At 43.8% G+C, this 23,322-nt stretch overlaps 3 protein-coding genes across 3 annotated transcripts; 1 reads left to right on the forward strand and 2 right to left on the reverse strand.

The window, feature by feature from the left end:
- Positions 1 to 192: 192 nt before the first annotated feature.
- Positions 193 to 8,039, reverse strand: LOC115670841 (ABC transporter G family member 28). Its single transcript, XM_056309191.1, has 14 exons — positions 7,451 to 8,039; positions 7,102 to 7,178; positions 6,467 to 6,733; positions 5,797 to 5,860; positions 5,560 to 5,706; positions 5,382 to 5,416; positions 4,672 to 4,745; positions 3,648 to 4,573; positions 2,823 to 3,119; positions 2,158 to 2,649; positions 1,493 to 1,641; positions 1,076 to 1,365; positions 857 to 993; positions 193 to 754 (listed from the first exon to the last, which is right to left on the reverse strand). The coding sequence occupies exons 1-14, from the start codon at positions 7,699 to 7,701 to the stop codon at positions 598 to 600; spliced, it is 3,363 nt and encodes a 1,120-aa protein (XP_056165166.1). The 5' UTR covers positions 7,702 to 8,039; the 3' UTR covers positions 193 to 597.
- Positions 8,040 to 14,317: 6,278 nt separating this feature from the next.
- LOC115670702 (ruBisCO large subunit-binding protein subunit alpha) lies at positions 14,318 to 17,810 on the forward strand. The gene is made up of 8 exons (XM_030592031.2): positions 14,318 to 14,480; positions 14,736 to 14,907; positions 15,224 to 15,345; positions 15,498 to 15,705; positions 15,798 to 15,943; positions 16,109 to 16,415; positions 16,551 to 17,002; positions 17,276 to 17,810. The coding sequence occupies exons 1-8, from the start codon at positions 14,427 to 14,429 to the stop codon at positions 17,561 to 17,563; spliced, it is 1,749 nt and encodes a 582-aa protein (XP_030447891.1). The 5' UTR covers positions 14,318 to 14,426; the 3' UTR covers positions 17,564 to 17,810.
- A 1,111-nt stretch (positions 17,811 to 18,921) lies between these two features.
- LOC115670597 (60S ribosomal protein L37a-like) lies at positions 18,922 to 20,424 on the reverse strand. The gene is made up of 5 exons (XM_030591901.2): positions 20,312 to 20,424; positions 19,715 to 19,754; positions 19,474 to 19,562; positions 19,278 to 19,360; positions 18,922 to 19,183 (listed from the first exon to the last, which is right to left on the reverse strand). Exons 1-5 carry the CDS (start codon positions 20,381 to 20,383, stop codon positions 19,120 to 19,122), a joined length of 348 nt encoding a protein of 115 aa, XP_030447761.1. The 5' UTR covers positions 20,384 to 20,424; the 3' UTR covers positions 18,922 to 19,119.
- Between the last annotated feature and the right edge of the window lie 2,898 nt (positions 20,425 to 23,322).

Genomic DNA, 23,322 nt, shown 5'->3' on the forward strand with positions numbered 1-23,322 from the left:
CAGGAGGCCAACTTGAATACATACTTGAGTCCGAATGGGACGACCAAGCCCTAGGAAGAACGACAGAAAGAAGAAGGGCAATGCAGTTGGCAAAACTCTTGCAGGATTTTCTCTCTATGTACGACGAGTTGCGAATGCGTGAGGATTCAGGATGATCCGTGCTCGACGTAAGTAGGATGCTGTGGACAGGAATTGGAAGTAAAAACGAACATCCATTCATATCTCAAGATCATAACTTACAAAAGTGTATTTTCCATGATTCATCTCCTAATTTTGTACAAATACCTGTTAAACACGTCCCAACACACATACACGCATACACACGCTAGTGATACCATTTGCTTCAGTTCAGCATCTAGTGAAGAGAAATTGGAAACAAGTTCCTTCCTGAACCTTGCAGGGTGCCCATACATACCAATCAGCTGTTAATCCACTACTGCCTGTGTAGGCAAAGCCTACGAGATTTGAGAGCTTTTGCACCTTCTAAAAGGTCATTGGCTATCGTTGAGAACTCTGCCGCTGGCTACGGGTCCCAGAAAAAAGGCGATCGTGTTGGGGTTGATTTTCTCCATCGTCTCAAATAAGTACTGGCTGAATCTATTTCTTTTGGAGAATGACCATGCAAACGAAAGCAATGATACGGCAAGCTACGCCCATAAGAGCTAGGAAGACTAAACATAGACTCCAGTGATTAAGATCATAGCCACTCTTCATAAGTGAACCGCATCGTGTTATCAACCATACTCCACCATATCTGAAAGTTCGCAGTAACAAAAAAAATAAAACATAAAGAAGCATTCAGTTATCTCGCACAAAAGTATCGGAGGGTCTTGCAAATATAGATGAGAGTGGTTACCTTTTTGCATTTGCTATCACAAATGCTTCCAAAGCCCACTTTGGGTAGCACAACTCCGCTATAATCTCCACGAATGAGTTATCAGTACTATCACGTGTTGCAATGAGGGTCAACACAACAGGAAGAAGAACTGACCACTGCGAAACGAAAGACGGATCATCAGTATTGAGGGCAATTTAACAGAAAATTAGCAGTCCATGTAGTTCATCAAACACTCACCAGTTGGGCTGGACCAGGCTCAAAAAAGATGGCAAATATGTATGCTATCCCTGTCACGCAGTACACTAAACAGACCAGAACTATATAGTTGTCTATGAAAGAGGATCTTGGATTGTTGAAGAAATAGAACATAGAAAGGTAGACCAAAGGCTTAATGACCGTGTTGAAATGGTCGATCGTGTCCTTCGACAAAAAGTAAGCTAGGGCGCTCATGCCAGAAGAGCTCTCTCTCCAGTAATGTAACTTATCAAGTGAAAATGATCTCAAAGCTGCAATCTTACAGAGCAGAGCTGAAAGTTCACAAAATTTGAATTAGTACTCAAAGAGATGTATCTGCAAGTTCCCTCGTTAGATGTCCCATTTTCAATGACATTACAAAAGAGAGGAGTTTCAATGCTAAAAAGTCTGTATACTTACACACTGCAATAACGGTATATGTGTACCCAAGGGCCCCAAACGTCTCGTCACTAACTTTAGCAAGTGTTCCTAAACAGACTCCAGCCAGCAACAATATCAAGTAATCTACAGCTTGGATCCTAGCGTCTCGCAGCCGCTGCTTGCCGACTCTGAAGAAAACAAATTGCACAAAGAGTCCAGCTTAGCACCACCCCACATTGAAGTGTTTGAAACCACAAATGTAGGATCTCAAGAGAATAAGGCATGAGTGACAAAAAGAGTCACAGGAAGCATGTTTTGGGTTTTAACGATCAATGACCCTTTCAAATTGAAAGATTACATGAGCAAGGCCAAGAGAAGGCAGAACATTGAAGGGGGGAAGTATTCTATGTGTTGTATGCACAGCTGATGTGCTGTGAGCAACCAATCGCATTGCCTGTATGATATGTTTGTCATCCTACGTAGCACTTAAATCTAGGATCACTCATTTGTGATTGACTTGGTACCCTGCGTGTAACTATTATGTGGTTTAACCGTCGTATGAAATACCTTCTTGTTGGAGGGAGAATATCTATAAAAATGATTTGCATTTTCTGTAACAAAAATAATTACTAATCCATTCAAGTAGAGCTGGATGATTGGCCTAAAAAGGTGGGAGTCAGTAGTTAAAAGAGGGAAGAATTTACCTCCCTAGGAAGTACTTATACTGTAGCAGTACACCAGGCGTAACCCTATCAGATAAGTCCTTCATCTTTAAGAAATTGTGTTGTATATCATCCCTTTTTCGTTCAACATTAAACTTGACATCCTGCCACAGATCTCCAGCGAAAGATTGTTCTTCTAATCCAGCATCACCGGAATTCCCTCCATGAGCTGAATCCTCACCGGCAGCGGATGACATTCCATCGACTAGCTTTAACATGTCATGGGGTACAGCATACCCATTATGCAGCATCCACCTGACAGGAAGCTGTTTATAATTGACCCCAGAGCTCGTGCTTGGTTTTACTATACCTTCCAAAATATCAATGTAGTGATCTGGAGGGTTAACCCGCTCAGGTACAGTGATCCCTAGGCTTGAAAAGTACTCCTCAACTTTCTTCACTGAACCATGGTATACTGTTAGGCCGCCTTTGGCTAAAAGTATCAAATCGTCAAACATCCTAAACAATGCATAGCTGCAAAAAAAAGGCCTATCTCATTAACCACGCTCTAGGTTCCAGGACATAGCAAAAAGCAGATAATCCAGGTTAGAATAAATAAACAGAGTATAAAACAGATTCTGTAGATATCTGACAAATCGCCCAGTATATGGCGAAGGAATTGAAAGGATGCATCATCAGCAACTTGCCTTGGTTGGTGGACAACCATGGAAATGTTCACTCCCTCAAGAGCTTCACGTCGTAGAGCTCTGAGAAGTAACAGAGAAGATGAACTATCCAAACCAGACGTCGGCTCATCTAATATCAGAAGTGAAGGCTCCATGACCATTTCCAGACCAACATTTACTCGTTTCCTTTGACCTCCAGAGATTCCTCGCTTCTCTACTGTACCAACAAGAGAGTCCCGCACCGCCTGCAGCCCCAGGGATTCAATAACTCGTTCAACAACTAGAACCTTTTCTGGCTTTGGTAGATCCGCAGAGAGTCTACACTAATCAGAAACCAATGAAATTATTGCTGTGCTGCTGGAAAAATTTCGATAAAAACGTGTGAATGAAGAATGATTTTAAACTTTATGATATTCTTGTGGCCCCCGCTTAATAAAAGTGAATTGGAAATGCATGACAATCTGCAGCTCATTTAGCTAAGATACTCGCTAATAAGAGTGAAATAACTGGAGGTTGAACGAATATGACAAAAACAAGTACATCTAAGAATCTAGGCTGAGCAGAGCCAGGAGAAACTGCATAAAGAAGGGGATCTCATTCTATATGCAGCCGATTTATGTTGGGTGAATGTTACCGGCATATAATCTTGCAATGACATACGTCAAAATAACACACAAGACCGGGATCTGTACAAGCTTAGTCCTTCTAAAGATGATGCAACTGAGTACGAGAGAAACTAATAGCCGGTCAAAATAAAACGCATGTTTTTCCTCTATCCATTGTTGAACACAATCAATAAACTCATACAAGATATTCAAGCTACAGACAGCCAAGATAACCAAGTACCTGCATCTTGCGCTAAACCAAAGGTTTTCCTCCACGGTCAAGTTTCCATGCACTATATCATCTTGTGGCACGAAACCAATAATTTTCTTGTATGAATGGATTGATTCTACCTTCCCATTAATAAGAATCATGCCACTCATGGTGCACGCAGTTACCTTTCCGGCCAAAGCAGAAAGAAACGTAGTTTTTCCAGCTCCAGATGGGCCCATAACAGCAGAAACGCGGCCAGGTGATATTTTCCCAGTTACGCATCTTAGAAGGTGCTTCTTTTTCCCTTTCAATGTAAGGGTTAAATCCTTAAAAGCAACCTCAATGGTTGGTCTCTTTCTGATGTCGATATCAGTTGCCATGGAAATTACTCCAGAGAAGGTTAAGTTTTTGTTCTGCTCTTGCAAAGCTTTTTCCTTTTCAATTTGATTATATGCATACTTGAAGATTTGGCTATGGGTATGCAATTGCTTGCCCCTTGGCATGTTCTTTTTCAGATTCTTATCCCCAATCTCAAGATTAAAGCCTTCGTTACTCTCGGGGTCAGCCTCAATTGCATGCATCATCTGCGTGAGGCTGTTTTTATCCTTCTTATTCCCTTTAGCTGCAGAAGATGATGTCTCAGGCTTACCTGACGCACCAAGTGGAAATGGTGGCAGGGCTGCATCACTTCCAGGTTTAGCTTGAAACAGCCCTCTTGAAGGATCTGGTTGCTTTGTAGATTTCCTGCGAGAAAATGTCCGAGATAGTTGCGTTTGGAGCCCAAGCGCATGTTTCTTGGCCACATCTCTCGCAGATTTCCATTTCTCACGTGCTTGAGCAGTTTCTCTTACACTTTTTACAGCTTTTTCCCGTGATTTGGCTTGTCTTCTCTCTCGAGTAGCAAGAACTTGGTCTGAGCAGTTATATATAACAACAAGCAGAACACTTAGCCCAGCCTGCATTTATACATGAAAGGTCTGTAATCATCTATAGAAAAATAGTGGACTCAGGAGGAAAGAGTTATTCACAATTGAAAGATAAACCGCTCACTCACAAAAAACATGAGACCATATGCAGTGATATTCTGATTTTCTGATTTTGGTTCGCATTTTGCAAACTCAAAACAACCTGCAAATTCACCAAATAAGTTCATGAGGCTCTAACCAAAAAGGCTAGTGGAGAATAGATGGGACACCCACCTCAGCATGTGAAAGCATCTCTCATTCTAATCACTCGAGTCATTACCCAAGTATAAAATAGCACCTTCTTCTTGTCCTTCTTCCATGTTTTCAGGGTATTCAATAAACTAACGAGTATTTTTACTGGATGTTCCTGGTTAATGTTGCTATGATATTATGAAAACCATGAACAATCTGTGAAGGATATTTGTATATAAACCTTTAACAGACATACTTTACAAAGTACTTGACCATTAGCATGGAAGATGTCAACCAGCCATGAAATGGATGCATTTGCAGAGTGCATAGAACAGACTCAACCACAGTATTGCCCGTTATTTACTTCCCAGAAGGAGAAAATGGGAATCGAATCTAAAGCCCCTTCGGTCTTAGTAAAGTTGAACCGCCAGTGGGCCAAAAGTCTTGTTTCCGTATAATTGGATTGGCAATCTCTCTAGATTTACCGAAGATATATAAATTCAAAGCATCTATGCAAAACCTGTAACTATTCTCCTTTACATAGATCATGCTGCAATTCATATTTAAATCAAACGAGATGCATAAGTCCTTCACTGCATGTACTCACTTTGTTCAGCTGTAGACCCCGTTCTGCAGTAATGTCTGAAAGAAAACATTCAAATGAAATTATTAGTAGCAAAGAAAGAGAGATCAAGATAGACATTGACTTTTAGTATACGTAATGATTTTTAGCACATGTAGCAACAAACTTGAGTGCTAGTAAGATGAGGGACAATTCTCAATACCCCTGACTGCAAGAATTTTTTTGGATAGTAGACGGACAGTATGATCCTGCTGAACAGAATACCTCACTGCTACTACCAATGTCAGCCCACACATCTGCTCCTCCACAGGTATGGTTTGGTTGCCCAGGTGGAAGCTGGTAATGGTACCTGCAGAAAGGTTCTGCTAATAAACATCAATGCATGCTAAGCATAGCCTCGAAAGTTAAGAAGAGGTTTTAAGAAAGGATTAGAGCTTACGGATCGCATACACCAGTGGTTTTATTGAGTTTGGCAAGAGGACAATAAGCACCCAATGGGCAGGCTGCAACCATTAGCACGGGCTTGTAACATTTATGTTGAGAAATCACGATTTCATAAGTAACATGGGATCACAAAGTCTAACTATTTGTACGGGTTCAAGTGAAAAGTTTAGCAAATAAGTCTTCTCTGAATGTGCAATATAGATGAATAAGGAACAGTCAATAGCTTCTCGGCATAGTTTTGCAAAATCATTTCTTTCAGTGCTTTTTGACATCAGAGACCAAAAAGTAGGACATGCATGTTCAACAACAAAATTATCCACCATTCAGCAATCAAAATTCAAAGCTTCAGGTGAAAGTTTAGCCGTCATAGGAAATTGCAAAGAGAGAAGACAGGATTGAGAAAACAACTTGGAAACCGATATTTAAGCATTGTCTCCATCTTTCAACAGTTTCCCCTTCTTTTCGTTGCAACTGAGAAATTGACATGACGTTTGTTGATATCTTCCCCGATACAATCTCAAAAAAGGGTAAGAGAAAATAGACTTGAAAATCTCTCTTTTTTTATTCTTTTTTGGTCAAGGAAAACTAATGTATTCGAGAATAATTGACTTTGAGTGTGTGAAAGAAGTAAATAATATTGGTTCCATGGATCAGCCAATACTTACGTATCATGCAAGTCATTCCATGAGGACAGAAGAAACCTTCACAACAAGGAGCACAATCGCTAGTTCGAGTAGGCATGTCCTTGGAATTCTTTAGGTCGATTTTTTGATCGGAACCAGCACTACAAGCCCATCCTGGTTCACATCCCGGAACCCAAGACGTAAGATTGCAGTTCTTGTTGGGTTTTAAGTAGCCGGCTCTCTTAGCGGTGAAGAAACTATTGAAGTAAAACTTTATATCCGCAGCCGTGCACAAGCGCTGTGAAAGATCTGTCCAACAATAAGATATCAGGAGAGCTGGGAGAGCACTCATTGTCGAACAATCAATGTAGCACCACTATTAAAGCCTTATCAGAACATCTGCATTGATATTCCTGGGGCAATTGTAAAAACTTTGGGCAAGCTCTTGTTCACCTCCTCATTACTCCTAGCTACTGCATGCATCTTTCTTCGACATTTTAGATAACTTGTGAGAGAGTTCAAGGGGTCGTAACGAAAAGTAAGATTGAAATGCATAAAGTAAAACATATAGTCTCTAAATAACAGAAAGATTTTTCAAGACTTCCAACCAATTTCCGGTAGAAGAATTGAAATAAACAGTTCTTTTGGACCCATTTGCGAGATGATCGTCATCATACCATTGGTTTTTCGAGCGCAAGAAGTTAGAAAAGTCAAGTCTGAGGTAAAATTGAATGCGTCATCCCAGTCGGCATCCCTGGCAAACAAAATCAACCGAAAATGTCACATATACTCGAGATCAACACATGAATTTCGACAGACAAACATATGGATTTTGACGATGGAAAACCATTAGCTGGACTCGCTCCAACAGAGCAGACAAATCATATTATGACCACCATCCATGTGAAAACACATGGATCGCGCAAATCTTGATTGATTTATCTCTACATGATGGAAGCATTAACAGATAGCGGCAATGTTAAAGGCAGATGAGAAGGACGGAGAGAAAAGCGAGCGCGAACTCACACGTCCTGAATGCAGAACCCGAAGTTCTTGGCAATGTCGCCCCGGAAAACCGACGTGAAATTGGAGACCTGGCTGTACAGGAGCTGGGCGAAGAGCTGGGTCGCTGCCTGATTCCCGCCTTCGGATCCCCCGTCGTCATCGGCGTCGGCGGCGCCGTGGGCGAGGAGCGGGGACGAGCACAGAGCGATCACGGCCAAGGACACCGAGACAGAGAGGAAGCGGCGGCCGCTGCTGATCTTCTCTCTGCTCATGGCGACCACGGGGAAGCCCGGCGGAGGGAAGGGGATCCTTCAGGAACAGGGAACGGTGGTGGTGGTGCGGCGGCCGGGCGCGTGCGTGCGGGGCGGGGCCGGGGGCGGGGACGGGCGGAGCATCGGCGACGGAGGCGGGCGGCCGGAGATCGGGAGGGAGGAACTTGAGGGGGGGACGGCGACGGGGGAGGAGAGAGAAAGATGTTAGTCAGGATTTGTTAGAGAGAGAGAGAGAGAGAGAGAGAGAGAGGGCGTTGTGCAGTGACGGTTTGTTTCTGTTTTTCGGGAGGGAGAAATATGGCGGGGAGGAAGATGAGGCGATGTTGGAGGAGGGAGAGAGAGAGAGAGAGAGAGAGAGAGCGCGAGCGACAGCATTGCAATAAAAAAAATTACAAAAATGGAATTATAAATTCATATATATATGCGCGCGCATATACTAGACACGTAAAACGGATAGGCCGGGTCGGGTTTGAATCTGGTCATTATAGATCTAACCCAAATTGACTTATTTAACCCGTTTATGAGCCATTTATCGCAATGAAATTTTTTTTATAAAATCATAAATGTATATATGTACATATACATTCATGCAGTTGTGTTTTATTTTGCAAATAAGAAAATTTGTCATAAATAGATAAAATCACGACCTCAGTATTTCACGGATCTCATGAATCGAGTAAGATAAAAGTCGGAACCCAAGTAATCCAGCTCGTCTATCATGCAATAAGACCGAATAGTTATCGTGCAGCTTAATTTAAATGCAAAAGTCCGTTCCACGTTGCGGCATTAATACCGATCATGCAAAAAGACCGGACAATTATCGCGCAGCTTAATCTACACGCAAAAGTTCGTTCCTCGTCACGTCATTAATATCGATCATGCAAAAAGGCCGAGCAATTATCGTGGAGCTCAGGGCGCGCATGGTAATATTTCTGTTCCAAAAATCAATTTCTGACCAGAAATAGATTTTTCTATTTTCTATTCCATGGACGAGTTTCTGAGCAAAAATGCGTGTTTGATAACGACACAAAATTTCTGTTACCGAAATAGAATTTCGTTTGATAACGACACAAAATTTCTTCGTTCCGGGCAGCCGGCGGAGGGCGGCAGGTGGCGGCGGCGGGCGGAGGACGGTGGCCGGTAGTGGGAGGTGGTCGACCGGTGGCGGCGGATGATGGTGGCAGACAACAAGAGGCGATTGGCCTCCGACGATGGCCAGTGTCGGGCGATGGAGCACGGTGGCCGATGTCGGGCAGTGGAGCACGGTGGCCGGCGGCGGAGGGCTGCCGGCGTCAGGCGATGGAGCATGACAGCTGGCGGCGGAGGACGGGAATCGGTGGTGGGTGGCCGCCGGCCACCTAAGGGGCGGGAGGCAGCCAACGGCGGAGGGCGGCCGACGGTGGAGGGCGGCCGGCGCAAGGTGGCGGCAGGCGTCGGGCGATGGAACACTGCAGCCTGTGGCGGAGGACGGCGGCCGGTGGCGACTGGCGACTGGCGTCGGGCAGCGGAGGACGGTGGTCGGCGGCCGGGAGGAGGGCGGCGACGAGAGCCGACCGGCAGGTGGTGGCGAAGGATGCGGGAGGCGGCGATGGGTGGGTTGCGGCCGGTGTTGGGCGGCGGCAAACGGTGGAAGATGACGGTGGGAGGAGGCGGTCGGCGAAGGACACCGGCGGTAGGCGGCCGACGGCGGGAGGCGGCCGACGGCAAGAAGCGGCCGAGGATGGCGGGAGGCGGCCTGCGGCAATAGTGAGTGGCAAGGAGGTGGCCGACTAGTAGCGAGAGCGAGCGATAAGAAGAGTTTTTATTTCTCATTTCTGTTCCAGAAATAGAAAAGTAAACTTTTTTTACTTCTGATTTCTATTCCAAACTTATCTCTAAAATAGAAATTTGTTCCAGAAATAGAAAAATGAAATTGCGTTACCAAATGGATTTATGTTCAAAATTTGTTCTCTAAAACAGAAAAATAGAAAAATAAAGAAATGAAAATGTTAACGTGCGCGCTCTTAATCTCTACACTCAAAAGTCTGTTCCACGTCACGTCATTATGACGCGTAATGACTTCGACAGATCGATTTTCTACCTTCCCTTACATTGCTCTCCACAAAGTTTGAGCTGTTTTTGAGGTGTTCATTATTTTTCTTCAAATTATGATTTCAAATTATATGGCACATCAACTGTGCTTTTTCTTTATTCGGCTTGGAAGATTTAGGACCGAATTGATCGCCGTACTGTAAATTTATATTATTTTGGACAATGTTCCCAAATATTCGACTTGGACCATGACTAACGGTGTACAAAAAGAGTGATTATAACATGGTTGAGAAGGTTCTTTTTCATTTTCTTTTTTCTTTTGGAAGGATGTGAGTTTGCATGGATAGGAACAAGAATAGAGATGAGCGGTTGCAAGTCCCTATAAGTTCCACCTGAAACCTAAAACATACCCGTTGAAACAGGTTCTTAATTTTTTAGAACCTGGAACCTACCATGCATACCTTAGAATCTATAACTTATCTTGTCAAAGGTTCCAGAGCCGATTCCAGGGTCTACTCAGGTTTCGCCTATATTATTAATTCATTTGAAGTGAATCATCACCTTTTATGATCACCAATTGCTGTTACAATTTACTGACAACAACTTATATTTATACACGAAAATGTGAAACATTAATAAAGTAAAAGTCTGAATCATAAAATGGAAGCTTAGACTAGTAGTTTCAAATTATACACTCGTCATCGGACGCTATGGAATACTGTAGAATCACGCAAAACATGGATCAAGAAAAACGTAAGTTCGAGGTTCTACCTACCTAGAACTTTGAACCTACCCTTCGAAATAGTTTCCTCAATTTTTGGAGCCTGCAACCTATTATGCATATCTTGGAACTTGAAACCAGACAGGTTCCTACAAGTCTGGTTCTCAGATTCAAAATATCAAAATATAGATAATTGCAAGCAGAACAATATAATCACTAGCAAAAATAAATAGTTAGATCAATTCAAGTTGAAACATGAAAAAACCCAATCGAAATTGACTTCAAGACTAATAACAAAATCATTGTGCATCAAATGGCTCCTCTTCTTTTCGCTCAAATAAAGTGGCTCTAGAAGGACTCTCGAGCGACTAGAATTAAGACCGGTGATATTATAACAGATGAAATAAAGAAAAGATTTAAATATGTATAATGAATTAGTAAATAAAAAATTTACCCTGTTTATTTGATTCTCATAGATGAAGATGTGCGGGGACTTAAAAAATTACAAAATTAATCTTAGGGTTGCACAAGTCAAGGATAAAGTTAAAAAAGAATAATTCGATAACACATGATTACGCGACACATAATCAATCTTAGGATTGCACAAGTCAAGGATAAAGTCAAAAAAGAATAATTCAATAACACATGACCACGCGCGACACATGACCCTGCGTCGTTTCTTATGAATCAGAAGTTAATTTTGTAGTAAAATACTTTTCTTCAAAACAAAACAATAATAAGTACAGTAATGATTTCTTTCATGATTACAAATCACATTTTTAGAATTCCTGCGGTAACCCATCTAATCCAATTTCCAAGCGAGAGAAAAACATTGAAATTCTCCCGAGCGCTGATCCGGAGTTGTCTTCTTCTACATCTGTTCTGTTTTATATATTGTTGAGAAAAAGCGACGTAAGACTCCACGTTAGCGCCGCATCATTTCTTTCATTTACTTTTTCAACGTAACGACTAATTTGGGAAAAAAAAATTAATTAGGGCGCCATAGCCCTCTTTTTTTCTTCCTTTAGCTTCCACTGTAGAAGTAAATAAAGGTGTGCATTTTATAAAAAGAAAATTAAATTTAAATCCCTCCGCAAGTCCAAATTTGGCAGAATTGCACCGTCATTAATTAGTAAACGACGGTGCTGTCCCCTTAAGCAAAGTTGGCATGGATATGTCATTACACGACCAAATTTGGCAGGCTTGCATGGGTACGACACCTGTCTGCATGCGAAGGTGTCTTGCCAACTTTGACGGGGCGAGGCTCATAACTTCTTTACTTATAAGATAGGATTTTCTCCCTTATTTGGCGCATCGCGGGTTACCATAACAACAACAGCACCACCGCCCAAAGGTACGTAGCCGCAGCAGCAGCAATCGCGGGTCAATTGGGCTCGACCTTTTCACGAAATTCAAAAGAGACCCGCATGAAAAAATTCGAACACGAACGAACCAAATCGACTCGGAAAACAAAATTCGCTACAAGAACATGAAAATACACCAAGGAAAAACCTGTTCTGTTCTTGCTTACAACATGTCGACAGCAACCCTATGCCCGATCAACTTTCATGTGGTTGATCACCTATTAATCCTCGTCGTCGTCCTCCTCCTCCTCCTCCGCTTCTCTTGCTCGGTTCTCAGATGAACACTATTGGTTTCAGGCGGGCGATGTCCTCGTCCGAGAAAACCGGCCAACAGAAATGCATCCCGGAAATGGCGTCGTAGTAAGATTGCGCCGACATCGTTTGGGCCCTCGAGACCGAGTTGCGCTCTTTGCCATGCTGACACTCCTGGACTTCATGATCGGGAACATTCCTGTCTGCCTCTGCCTCACCAAGGGTCCTGGAGTTAGCTGCACCATCGAAGTTAGCTACAGTTGGGGGATTGATAATCACATTCGCGTTGCCACTGCCTCCATCATTGCTGCTGTCATTTGCAAGATTTGTGGAGGGGTTGGCTTCGGCTTGGTTCAGAAGCCACTGTATGGTGTCACCAGTGGTTCGGTGCCCGAGCCGTCGGGTCAGCCGGAAAACACGGGCTGCACAAGCCATCGGGACGCGGATCCTGCGGCCCCGGGCTCTTACCTTTGCGCGGCGATCTTTGGCGACGGTGGCTCTTGGGGCATGAGGATGTAGGGTTGGCAAACCATTGGAATTCATGGCTCAAAATTTTCCCTCGCTAAGGATATGTGGGCAAGTAATATTTTTTATGTCTATGTGCTTCTGAGGGATGTGTGAGCTAGTAGAGGTGACGAGCTTATATAGTGTGCACAAAGGGAGGGAGAGGGTCCTTCAAAGGGTCATTATATGCAGCTCTTAAAGAGAGAATCCACATCTGTCTAGTTCTTTTACATTTTCTTGTCTTTTTACCATTCAGGAGATAATTTATCTATAGTTATTTAGTGGGTAGATATTTCCTTGTTTTTTTCCCTTTTTACTACGAGGTAAATAATCTTATCCATCTCGTCGGATCGGATGAGACAACAAGTGTGGTAGGTGCGGGCCTCAAGATTATTCCAAGTCGAAGATGATATGATTTCACTTACAAATGGTTACATTCAAATTAAGCGCTTTACCATTCGGTCAAATATTGGAAGTGCAAAGATGGAAAGATCTAACATGGGATAAGGAGCAAGCTCGCCTTCCTTTTTGATCATTTTGACAGGGAGGGTGGATAAAGTGGACAAAATTAGACTTCTATTCCCAGTTGAAAAGATGGGTTCCTTTTTTATCTCACATTTCTCATCGGAGAGGAACAGCATCATACTTGATTCAAATTAATGACGTTGACCGAATAATTTACGTATATTAGAAGTCAAAAAGCAAATCGGATAAGTAAGACATCTGCGCTAAACGTCAGGTCGATATTTAATCGAGAGAGATATACGTCGTCACTTGGCGAATTCGCAGGTTCAATTCCTACTGAATGCATACCAGGTACCAAGGGAACACGATCACTATTATTTATTGCCGAAAGACAGATTTTAGTACTCGTCTTAGTGCCTGGTATTTGGAGATGGGGAACTTTCCTTTCTCTATTAAAAAAAAAAAGAGGTCGTTACCACTTGACCGAAAGTTTCATTATAGTCCAGACTGTACTGTTGTGAGAACCCTCGTACCATTAGGAGGCACTGTAGAAGAAAAAACTACAAAGTCCGATCCATTTTATTGTGATCAATTAGTTAACATGTTGGTTAACCGTTTTCTAAAACACGAAAAAAAAAATCAATCCAAATGTATTTATTATTGTGCATGTGGTACAAGCTCTATTGAATGGAGGTTGAACCAAGAAAGATATAATCCACAATTGGCTAAGTCAAGCACCAAGTAATCGCGATCGATCATGCTTACTGAAGTGAATCCGGACGTGTTTGTTTGTGCTGTAATCGACTCCTCGGGCTAGTAATATCCAAGTGCATTTATTGCCATCCATGCACGACATTCGATTTCGCTCCGAACATAAATTTTCACAATAGTACGATACTTTTATGCCGTACCATCCGTTTGTCCGGACCAAAATCCGGCGCATCTCGATGAGTCCGCCTCCTCGAACAATCTCGAAACCTAACCAGACTTATTCCAACGTGCTATTTTCATACGCCTATACATTTCTCGTGGGTCCCACACGATCTATGATCGGGGTTCTCGGTCCGGTCCACCTAGAAGGCCTTCTGGTGTATTTGGGCCTCGCGCTGAGGCCCGCTTCGGCCCAATTCTCGGCCCGCGAGAGTGGGAAGCGCGGAAATGACAAAGGAGGACTCTCTCAACGGTTCTCGAACTCGATTCCATGAAAAAAAAAAAAAAAAACTTGAAGAATCTTCTGGAACTACCACCACTGTAAGCCCTAAAACTCTCTCTGCCTGCGCGAGCCTCCTTCTTATCCACCTACGCCACGCATTGCTAAGCCTGCCCAAAACCTCCTCCTCCTTCTCCTCCTTCGCCAGCAGCTCCGGAAACCCTAGCAAGCTTCGGAAATGGCGTCGGCTAACGCTATCTCTACGGCTTCCATCCTCTGCTCCCCCAAGCAGGTAACCGTTTCCGGCGAAACTTTTGCGAGTCTCGCGCGCCGTTACATTTCCGATGGTCGATGCTTCCTTTGCTTCCTTTCGAGCGGGATGAATGCGAAGCGGGAGGCTTAGGTTCATCCGCCTTAGGCGCTCGGTCGCCGGCAATGATTTGAGAAGCTCTTGAGATTTAGAATCGAGTCTCGCGGTTTGGTTGGAGCTAGGTTGGTTTTTACTTACTGTCGAGCGTTGTGTTTTTTGGCGTGGCCTTTGATGCAGGGGAGCTTGAGGAGGAAAGCGAACCAGAAGGTGAATTTCGGCCGGTCCGGCGGGAAGTTCGCGGTCAGAGCCGCCGCCAAGGAGATAGCGTTCGACCAGAGCTCCAGGGCCGCTCTTCAGTCCGGCATCGACAAGCTCACGGACGCTGTCGCCCTCACGCTCGGCCCGAGGGGTAAGCTAGCTATGGTTTGATGTTTACTAGATGAATGATGACATAGGATGTGCGTACTTTGAGTTGACGGTAAGGTCTACAAAGCTATAGCTACTGGATTGACTGTGTGACGGAATTTGTTTCCGTGCACATGTATAAGATGTGCTGTATAGAATCCATCTTGCAACCACATTAGTCAAGACCCTGCGAAGAGTAGTTTCGCTGTTGGACTCATAGGTTTTATTACTCAGGATACGGCTGCTTTTTTGTAGCAACAGAGTGGCAGTTGATATGCGAACTGTACTTATCGGGAAAGTTATTCATCTGCTCTCTGCAGGGAGAAATGTCGTGTTGGATGAATTTGGCAATCCAAAGGTTGTAAATGATGGGGTCACAATTGCCCGAGCGATTGAGCTACCTGATGCTATGGAAAATGCTGGTGCTGCTCTCATTAGGGAGGTCAGACTTTCATATTGCAGTCTTGCATTTCCTCTCGGTCATATTGCCTTGCATTTCCTCTCTGTCATATTGCAGTCTTGCATTTATCCTTCCGGTTAGAATTGCTTTCAACGATGTTTTATTTTGCTGATAAATTTTGGCTCAAACGGCAGGTTGCAAGCAAAACTAATGACTCTGCTGGTGATGGCACAACTACTGCATCAGTCCTTGCTCGTGAAATAATTAAATTGGGATTGCTGAGCATTACATCTGGTGCAAATCCAGTTTCAGTGAAGAGAGGCATTGATAAAACCGTGCAAGGATTGATACAGGAGCTGGAGAAGAGGGCTAGGCCAGTTGAAGGACGTGATGACATTAAAGGTAATGTGCTTGCATAGTCCATGAAAGAGCAAAGCTTTAAACGGAAAACTTCCAAGTCCTTTATACTGATACTCTTTTGGGTTTCATTGTAGCCGTTGCGACAATTTCTGCTGGAAATGATGAGCTGATTGGAACAATGATTGCGGATGCAATTGACAAGGTCGGCCCTGATGGTGTTTTGTCCATTGAATCGTCGTCATCGTTTGAGACAACCGTTGATGTTGAGGAGGGAACGGAGGTCAGCATTTCGTAATTTTTAATTTGTGCGTCTTGTTTTTCATTAGTTGGGCAAAGAAACCCTCTCCCCTCCCTCGCGCCCCACCCCCCCCTTAGTTGGAGGAGGTGGTGGAAGTTTTCACTCATTCTTTTATCTGTTCATACAAATGTTTCTATTGGCTTGCAGATAGACAGAGGATACATATCCCCTCAATTCGTTACCAACCCCGAGAAGTTGATCGTGGAATTTGAGAATGCAAGAGTATTAGTGACAGATCAAAAGATTTCAGCAATAAAGGATATTATCCCCTTGCTGGAGAAGACAACTCAGCTGAGAGCGCCTTTGCTCATAATTGCTGAAGATGTGACTGGGGAGGCTTTGGCTACTCTTGTTGTGAACAAGTTGCGGGGTATCCTTAATGTGGCTGCTATCAAAGCCCCTGGATTTGGTGAAAGGAGAAAGGCAATCCTACAAGATATTGCAATCTTGACAGGTAGTTTTTTGCTTCCTTGTAGTCCAGATCATTCATATGTCTGCAAACATGCTTAGCAGACTTAAAATCTCAGTAGTTTACAGCTGCTTTGCGCATAGGTGATATCACTTGCTCATTGTTTGTTAAATCATGCAGGAGCTGAGTATCAAGCCAGTGACCTTGGTTTGCTTGTTGAGAACACATCAGTTGAGCAGCTTGGGTTAGCTAGAAAAGTAACCATCTCTAAGGATTCCACGACCATTATTGCTGATGCGGCATCAAAGGATGAACTACAAGCCAGGATTGCACAATTGAAGAAAGAATTGTCTGAAACTGATTCTGTATACGACTCGGAGAAACTCGCTGAGAGGATTGCCAAGCTATCCGGGGGAGTTGCTGTGATCAAGGTTGGTGCAGCTACTGAGACTGAGCTTGAGGATAGGAAGCTCCGGATTGAGGATGCCAAGAATGCAACTTTTGCTGCCATAGAGGAAGGCATAGTGCCTGGTGGTGGTGCTGCATTGGTTCACCTCTCCGCTTGCGTGCCTGCTATCAAGGACAAGCTTGAGGATGCAGATGAAAGATTGGGTGCTGACATCGTTCAAAAGGTAAATTTTAGTTGTTTCTAGTCGCATTATTGTATCAACCTGGATGAGGCAATGCTTGCTGGAATAAATATCACCTCTATTTGGAAAATGGTATCACTATGTTGCTATTAGACGAGAGAAGGATTTGATTTTTTTTAAAAGACCATTAATTCTGTGAAGTGTTACTTCAAAGAACTTCAAAGAACCTTCCTTAGGACTTGATTTTTTTTTTAAAAAGGCATAGATAGACCATTAATTCTGTGAAGTGTTACTGATTTGCTGTCACATATATAGGCACTTATGGCACCAGCCTCATTGATAGCTCAAAATGCTGGAATCGAGGGAGAGGTGGTGGTGGAGAAGGTGAAGGCCAGCGAGTGGGAGATTGGGTACAATGCGATGACGGATAAGTATGAGAACCTGGTAGAGTCTGGAGTGATAGACCCGGCAAAGGTGGCGAGATGTGCTTTGCAGAATGCGGCTTCGGTCGCCGGGATGGTGTTGACAACCCAAGCAATTGTGGTCGAAAAGGCCAAGCCCAAGGCTCCTGTCGGTGCTCCACCCCAAGGCCTTACTGTATGATACTGAGAGTGTGAGTCTGGCTTGTCGATGGTTAGATCTAGGGATAAAAAGAGGCTGTTGTCATGGTCAATTTAATATGAAGGGGCCGGTCGAAACTCAATTTTCTGTTTAGATAAAAATCCCTTTCTTCGAGGACTCATTTTTTCCATCCGGTTTTTGCTGCTGTGAAAGTAAGGTTGTATTGTTTGTGCGTGGGTTATTTTCTGTGCAAGGGATAAAGAGTAAGATCCACAGTTTTCTGGATTTAGTACCTTCTTGGGTAGAAGCAGTTTGGAAGCACCTCTTCTCTGGACATATATGCTTTTGGAAACAATCTAGCTTCTCCAAACAGAAAACTCAAGCTTGATTTTGATATATTGTGTCCTCCCCAATGAACATGCATTAGGGCCTCTGTTCTCTTTCTCCTACCCTTCCCTCGAATTAACTATCATTATCTCATCACTTTCATGGTGGATTTGGCCGTCCATCTATAGTAGATATCTGCTCTATTCCTCGTAGCTGGAAATTCTATGGACATGTCTTTCAAACAAGATAATATGTTTCCCATTTCAGATGTCTCATGTCAGCCCAAGTGTTAATTGCTGACAGACCTCCATATTAACCATCGCAAAGCGAAATTAAACATGTCGATAGAGTTTGTAAATTAGCTGCGAGTAGACAGGGCGAAATAAGAACTTTTTGTTTTCAGACGAGTCAGATTTCCTAGAACCCCCCGATCTTTCGAAAATAATGTTTTCTATAATATAGTTGTTCATAAAGAAAGTATAGTTATCGTGCCTTCAAAGGATATAGATGCCAAAACGGTTTGATAGTCGATATGGGCGTCCCCTTTGGTCACCTTTGCTAAGACACTATTATTTGTGCCACCCTTATGAGATCAGAATTAGATTTTTGAGTATAAATTTTGATCACGATTTTCGCTGCGAATGAGATTAAAGATACATCCGAATATAACCCATATCACTGCAATCTCCATGGTAAACCGTGAAGCATAATCATTCATCAAAACAATCACAATGAGAACGGCATTGGATGGAATACGAAAGTTAGATTCAGACGAGGGCATGGGGGAACGCAGGGCTTTGGGGACATAGGGTTCAAGGAGTGGAGTGGAGAGACTCGAGATGGTCACAGACAAAATGAACTGATCTAACCATTAGGCTCATAAACATTATCACCGTAGTTGCTTGGTCGGTCATTACCGATTTTCCGAACTGCCCCGACTACTTTCTCTTTTTCCATTGATTCGGAGCAAGTAGGGCCATGACTTGTTGGTGCCACAACACATGATAACGAATCAGATGCATATGCTCTCATCATCCAAAATAGCAAAAGAAACAGGGAATGGAACTCAAGGGTAACCCGGAAAACAAAACTAATTTAGAGCATAACTCAAAAGACGAACAAAATCCTGCCTTCATGCGAACAGAGAGACACTTTCATCAAATTCAGTTCCCAGAAATGGACTAGAAGAGCAACAACAAAGACAAGTTTTCCTATAGTTTCACATGGGTTGGATAAGACATGAGAAGAGCGAAACAATCCCATCCGTCGCTCTAACTCTCTGTTTGCTCCCTCAGCCTTCGGATGGTGCTCCTAACCGTCACAGCACTTGCGGTGCTGTTAGAACAATATGATGGAAACAATTAGCTACTTAAATAAAACATTCGAGCAAAAGAAGTTAGAAGCCAAATTATCAGGAAAGTATCCTTACTTCAAGGTGTAGGCACCACCGGCTTTGACCTTCCCGCAGTCCTTACATCCCCAAATACCAACAGACTTCCTCTTCACTGCATACTGCATCATCAAGCATATAACAGTAAAACACGACGCCATGGCAAAGGAATGCCGGAGCTCGCTCGTAAGAATCCAGCTAGTTTTTCAGAAAATTAAGTCAAAGAACCGCTTACCTTGCCACAGAACTCGCAGAAATACTTGCTATGCTGGGTCACCTCCATTTTCTTAATCTGCTTACGCAGACTGGCACCATATCGCGTTCCTGGTGTTCCAAATTTGAATTAGCAAAGTGCAACCGCGCAGAAAGAGTGATCAACCAAAGATCTCGATCAACCTCACAGGCTCATCATACACGAAGTTTAAAAGACTGCAACAAGCCATCATACAATTAAAACAGATTGTTCAGAAACCTACCATACTTGCCGACAATGCCGACCTTCTTCGTGCGCTTGGCCTGCACAAGATTTACAAACATTTGTCATACAAGGTCAATTCTTGTTTAACACAAGATATCAAATGCTGAGAACGACACCCGAGTTCTTGGAACTGGGATGAGAGCGTTTCAGCTGCCTTTAGAGATAGAAAACCAATGAAAAAAAAAAAAGAGAATTTCCCAGCTCGATCGACAGAGCTAATCGAGATCGACTTCTAAAGGGTGTGTACACACGACCGAAAGGAAGCACATCGATCGATTGAATGGTTCGCAAACCCCTATAGTTCAGAAAAACAACAAACCCACTTCCCCTCGTACCCCAAAACATCGTCCTTGTTCATAGCGCATCAGATCTCAAGGCACCACAAGCTGTTGCAGCGAGCGAAAACTACACCACCCTAAAGCTAAGGTTCACATGTAAACTCCATACACTCCAAGAACAGTTACCTAATCAGAAACGAAATTGGTTCGATTTTGCTTAGAAGCGAAAGCCAACTGCAGCTTCGATCCTGCCGATTCCATAGAACTATAGCTGTGCGAAAACTGAGAAACCGAGAGAGATGAACAGAGGAGCGTACCATTAGGTTACCGACGACGTAGAAGCGGCTGTCGAAGCAGGAAGCAAGTGCAAATGGAAACCCTAGAACCATGCCTCCCCGATTGCTCTTAAATATATGAAGCGGAAAACCCTAGGGCGATTATGGGCCTTCGGGCCCGGGCCCATTGAGCGGGCCCGATCTGGTTCATGGGCCAAGACCGGCCCGAGGGGCCGTGTCGCGAATCTCCCTCTTCTCTATTTTCCACAGCTCGTGTGTGGTTGAAGGCATTTGCGGCATTGCTTTCTTTATAATTGATTTTAGATTGATTGTGTAATAATAAATAAGCTTATGAACCCGAAAAGATTCTTGGGCGATTCGGTACATGTGAGCCCGGTACATCCTAGCCTTCGACATTGGAGGGTCTCGCATGGGATTCGGTATAATTCGAAAGTTAGGATGCATTGGACTTGCATGTAGAGAACATCTCTACACATGCTCGCTCTCGCGAGCCATAGGGCATCGAGGCTTGGGGTCCTTGATCCATCCGCCGGGTGAGGGCGTCAAGTTTCGTGCCCCCAAATTCATACGATTTCTCGATCAGAAGAAATGATTTTCAAACGCACTGAGAATGTCCGATAAAGCACGGGGCCAAAAAGAAAAAATTGAATCGGTTCTCACGAAAAAATAACTTGTCAAAAACATTTTTCCCGTGGCGCTCAATTTTCACAAAATCACAAAATAAACGAATGCTAAGCTGGGAAGTTTGAATTATGCACTAGAAGTAGACACCTCTAATTTTTTTTTTCCTTTTTTTAATTGGCAAAATACTAAACTTCCCCACTTTTTGACACTTTTACCGCTTTGCATCCTGAGCTTTCGAAAATGCATCTTTACATCCTAGAAAAGGCCAAATTTCCCTTGCTTGAAAAACACCATTCCTCCATGATCTCCCACAAAACCTTTGCCTCTCTGCCCATTGCGCTCTACTATCTCCATCTCTACAATCTCTCTCTCTCTCTCCCCCCTGGCCCGACTATACTAGGACGTCCATGGACGACCTCATTATAAGGTCGTGCGCGCGGCTCCATAGCGAGGGCTTGCGGCCTCTGGTGGCAGCGTCGACCAATCTTTGGGTTTGTGCTGGCTGGGTTGATTTGGGTGTTTAGGTAGGGTTCGGGAATATAGAACATGGATGAGATTGCTTTTGGTCAGAAACCGGAATTCTGTAAATTAACTTCGCATGCAAAACGGTATTCAAGTGCAAAGCTCATGATGCAAATTGGTTTTTCCAAATATAGAGGAGCCTTGGAGTTAAAGGTGAGGAATTTTTTTTTTTTTTTTGTATTTTCCACTCTCCATCGATTGAGAAAAGGTGGGGTTAAGCGCATAGAAGAGTAGATATGATGATATGTCATCCAATCCAAAATGTTTAGGGTCCAATTGTGCTGAAATTTAGAGAATAGAAGTGAGGGCTTTAACCATTGCGATGGTTGGTTCAATAGTCTAAGAAAATGGTTTGCAAGCCGAAAGTCCCCATCTCTCGAAACCTTGGTAATCCCAAGAAAGGTAAAGCTTGGGCTTAGGTGTTTAATCGGTCTTGGACTTTTCACTCGGAATGTGATGGGCCTGCGGCGACGGGCTTGCCCAGCAGGCAATTGATGTTTCGTTGGCGCCTTAAATCGAACATTCTAGGAGTGGGCGAGGCATGTCTCAAGGCGAGTTTGGTTCAGCTTTTCCAATAGGCTTTCGGCCTCCAAAGCCCTTTGGGGAAATGCTCGGGTGTTTGGCAAGGTTTTCCAAGGGGCTGTCGGCCAAATGCTGGCCTTGGCACCAGCATTGGGTTTTCAGCATTCGGCCGAATGCTGAAACTGGTTTTTTCCTTCCAAAACTATCCTCACCAATTCTTTAATTTTTCGATTTTGCCTCTCGTTGTTACTGTTCATCTCCTTTTCGCGATGGCAGCTGACGCTGCTAGATCGGGCCGATGAAGGGCCTGCGAGGTCACGTGACCCCGACGAGGGCCGCCTGGGGTCGCACGATAGCAGCTGGCGCCAGATCTAGCTCGTCGGCGGCCTTAGCTCTTCGCCGGAGCCAGATTTGCCCAAAGCCCTTCACGAAAAAAAAAAAATTCATTTCCCCAAGGGACTTTAAGTCAAGGGCATTCGCATTTCCTCAACGCCCATTTGTAAAGCCGAACCTGACACAGCCCTTTTCGGCTAAGGAAAAAAGAAAACAAAAGAAAGTGAGGTTTGATATATAAAACGTACAAAAAATAATAAAAAGAAAACGCTCACGATTGGTAAGGTGCCCATTGGTAATTGAAAAGGCCCGATCCGGGCCTCGTAAATAACGATACCTCATCGCTTTATTAACGTGAAAAACACGCAAGTGCGTCCCGATGTTGTCTCGCCGTCGTCGTTTTCTGCGATCGAGCCGCAACAAAAAAGGAATGTCAAATGGATCGATTCCCGACCCAAAAGCAAAGAGACCGGGTACACGCAATCCCCTCCCGAGCTCGCCCATAACGGTTCTTTCCTTAAAATTATAGGCGAGGATCCGATGCGCGGCGCAGATTCGATTCTTCCCACGTTTTCAAATAATCCCATGTATTTGAGCCGTCGACCCCCGACTCCAAATCTTCCATGAAATCAATTGGGCGTTTCACGGGCCGACCGTTTCGGCGTTCCCGGTCTCAAACGAAAACTCTATGGTGGTCCGTCCATGTGAACTCCAAGAGGGCCCCCGCGGGAATGTGTGAGGAATTCTGGTGATTCTTGAGAGGCCGTGATTGATGATGATTGATGCTCCCCACTCGTACCCCCCAATTAACGATGCAGACAACGACGGGCGCGATCCATTATATGGTGTGAATTAGAATAAGAACGTACACACACTTTGGAATCAACATTCGAATCTGCTTTCTTTCGTAAGCGTTGTTAAAGAGTTCGTGTCCTATGTATGTATGATCGATTTCCATGGTTTTGCGATCCTTCTTTTGTCAAGCATCCCCACTTTTGGATTTTGGGTGCGGTCCTTTTCCTCCACCTTAC

Source organism: Syzygium oleosum, unplaced genomic scaffold (assembly GCF_021117445.2).
Source record: "Syzygium oleosum isolate NSW1041296 unplaced genomic scaffold, Sole_v2.1 Sole_v2.03, whole genome shotgun sequence".
NCBI classification, from domain to species: Eukaryota; Viridiplantae; Streptophyta; class Magnoliopsida; order Myrtales; family Myrtaceae; genus Syzygium; species Syzygium oleosum.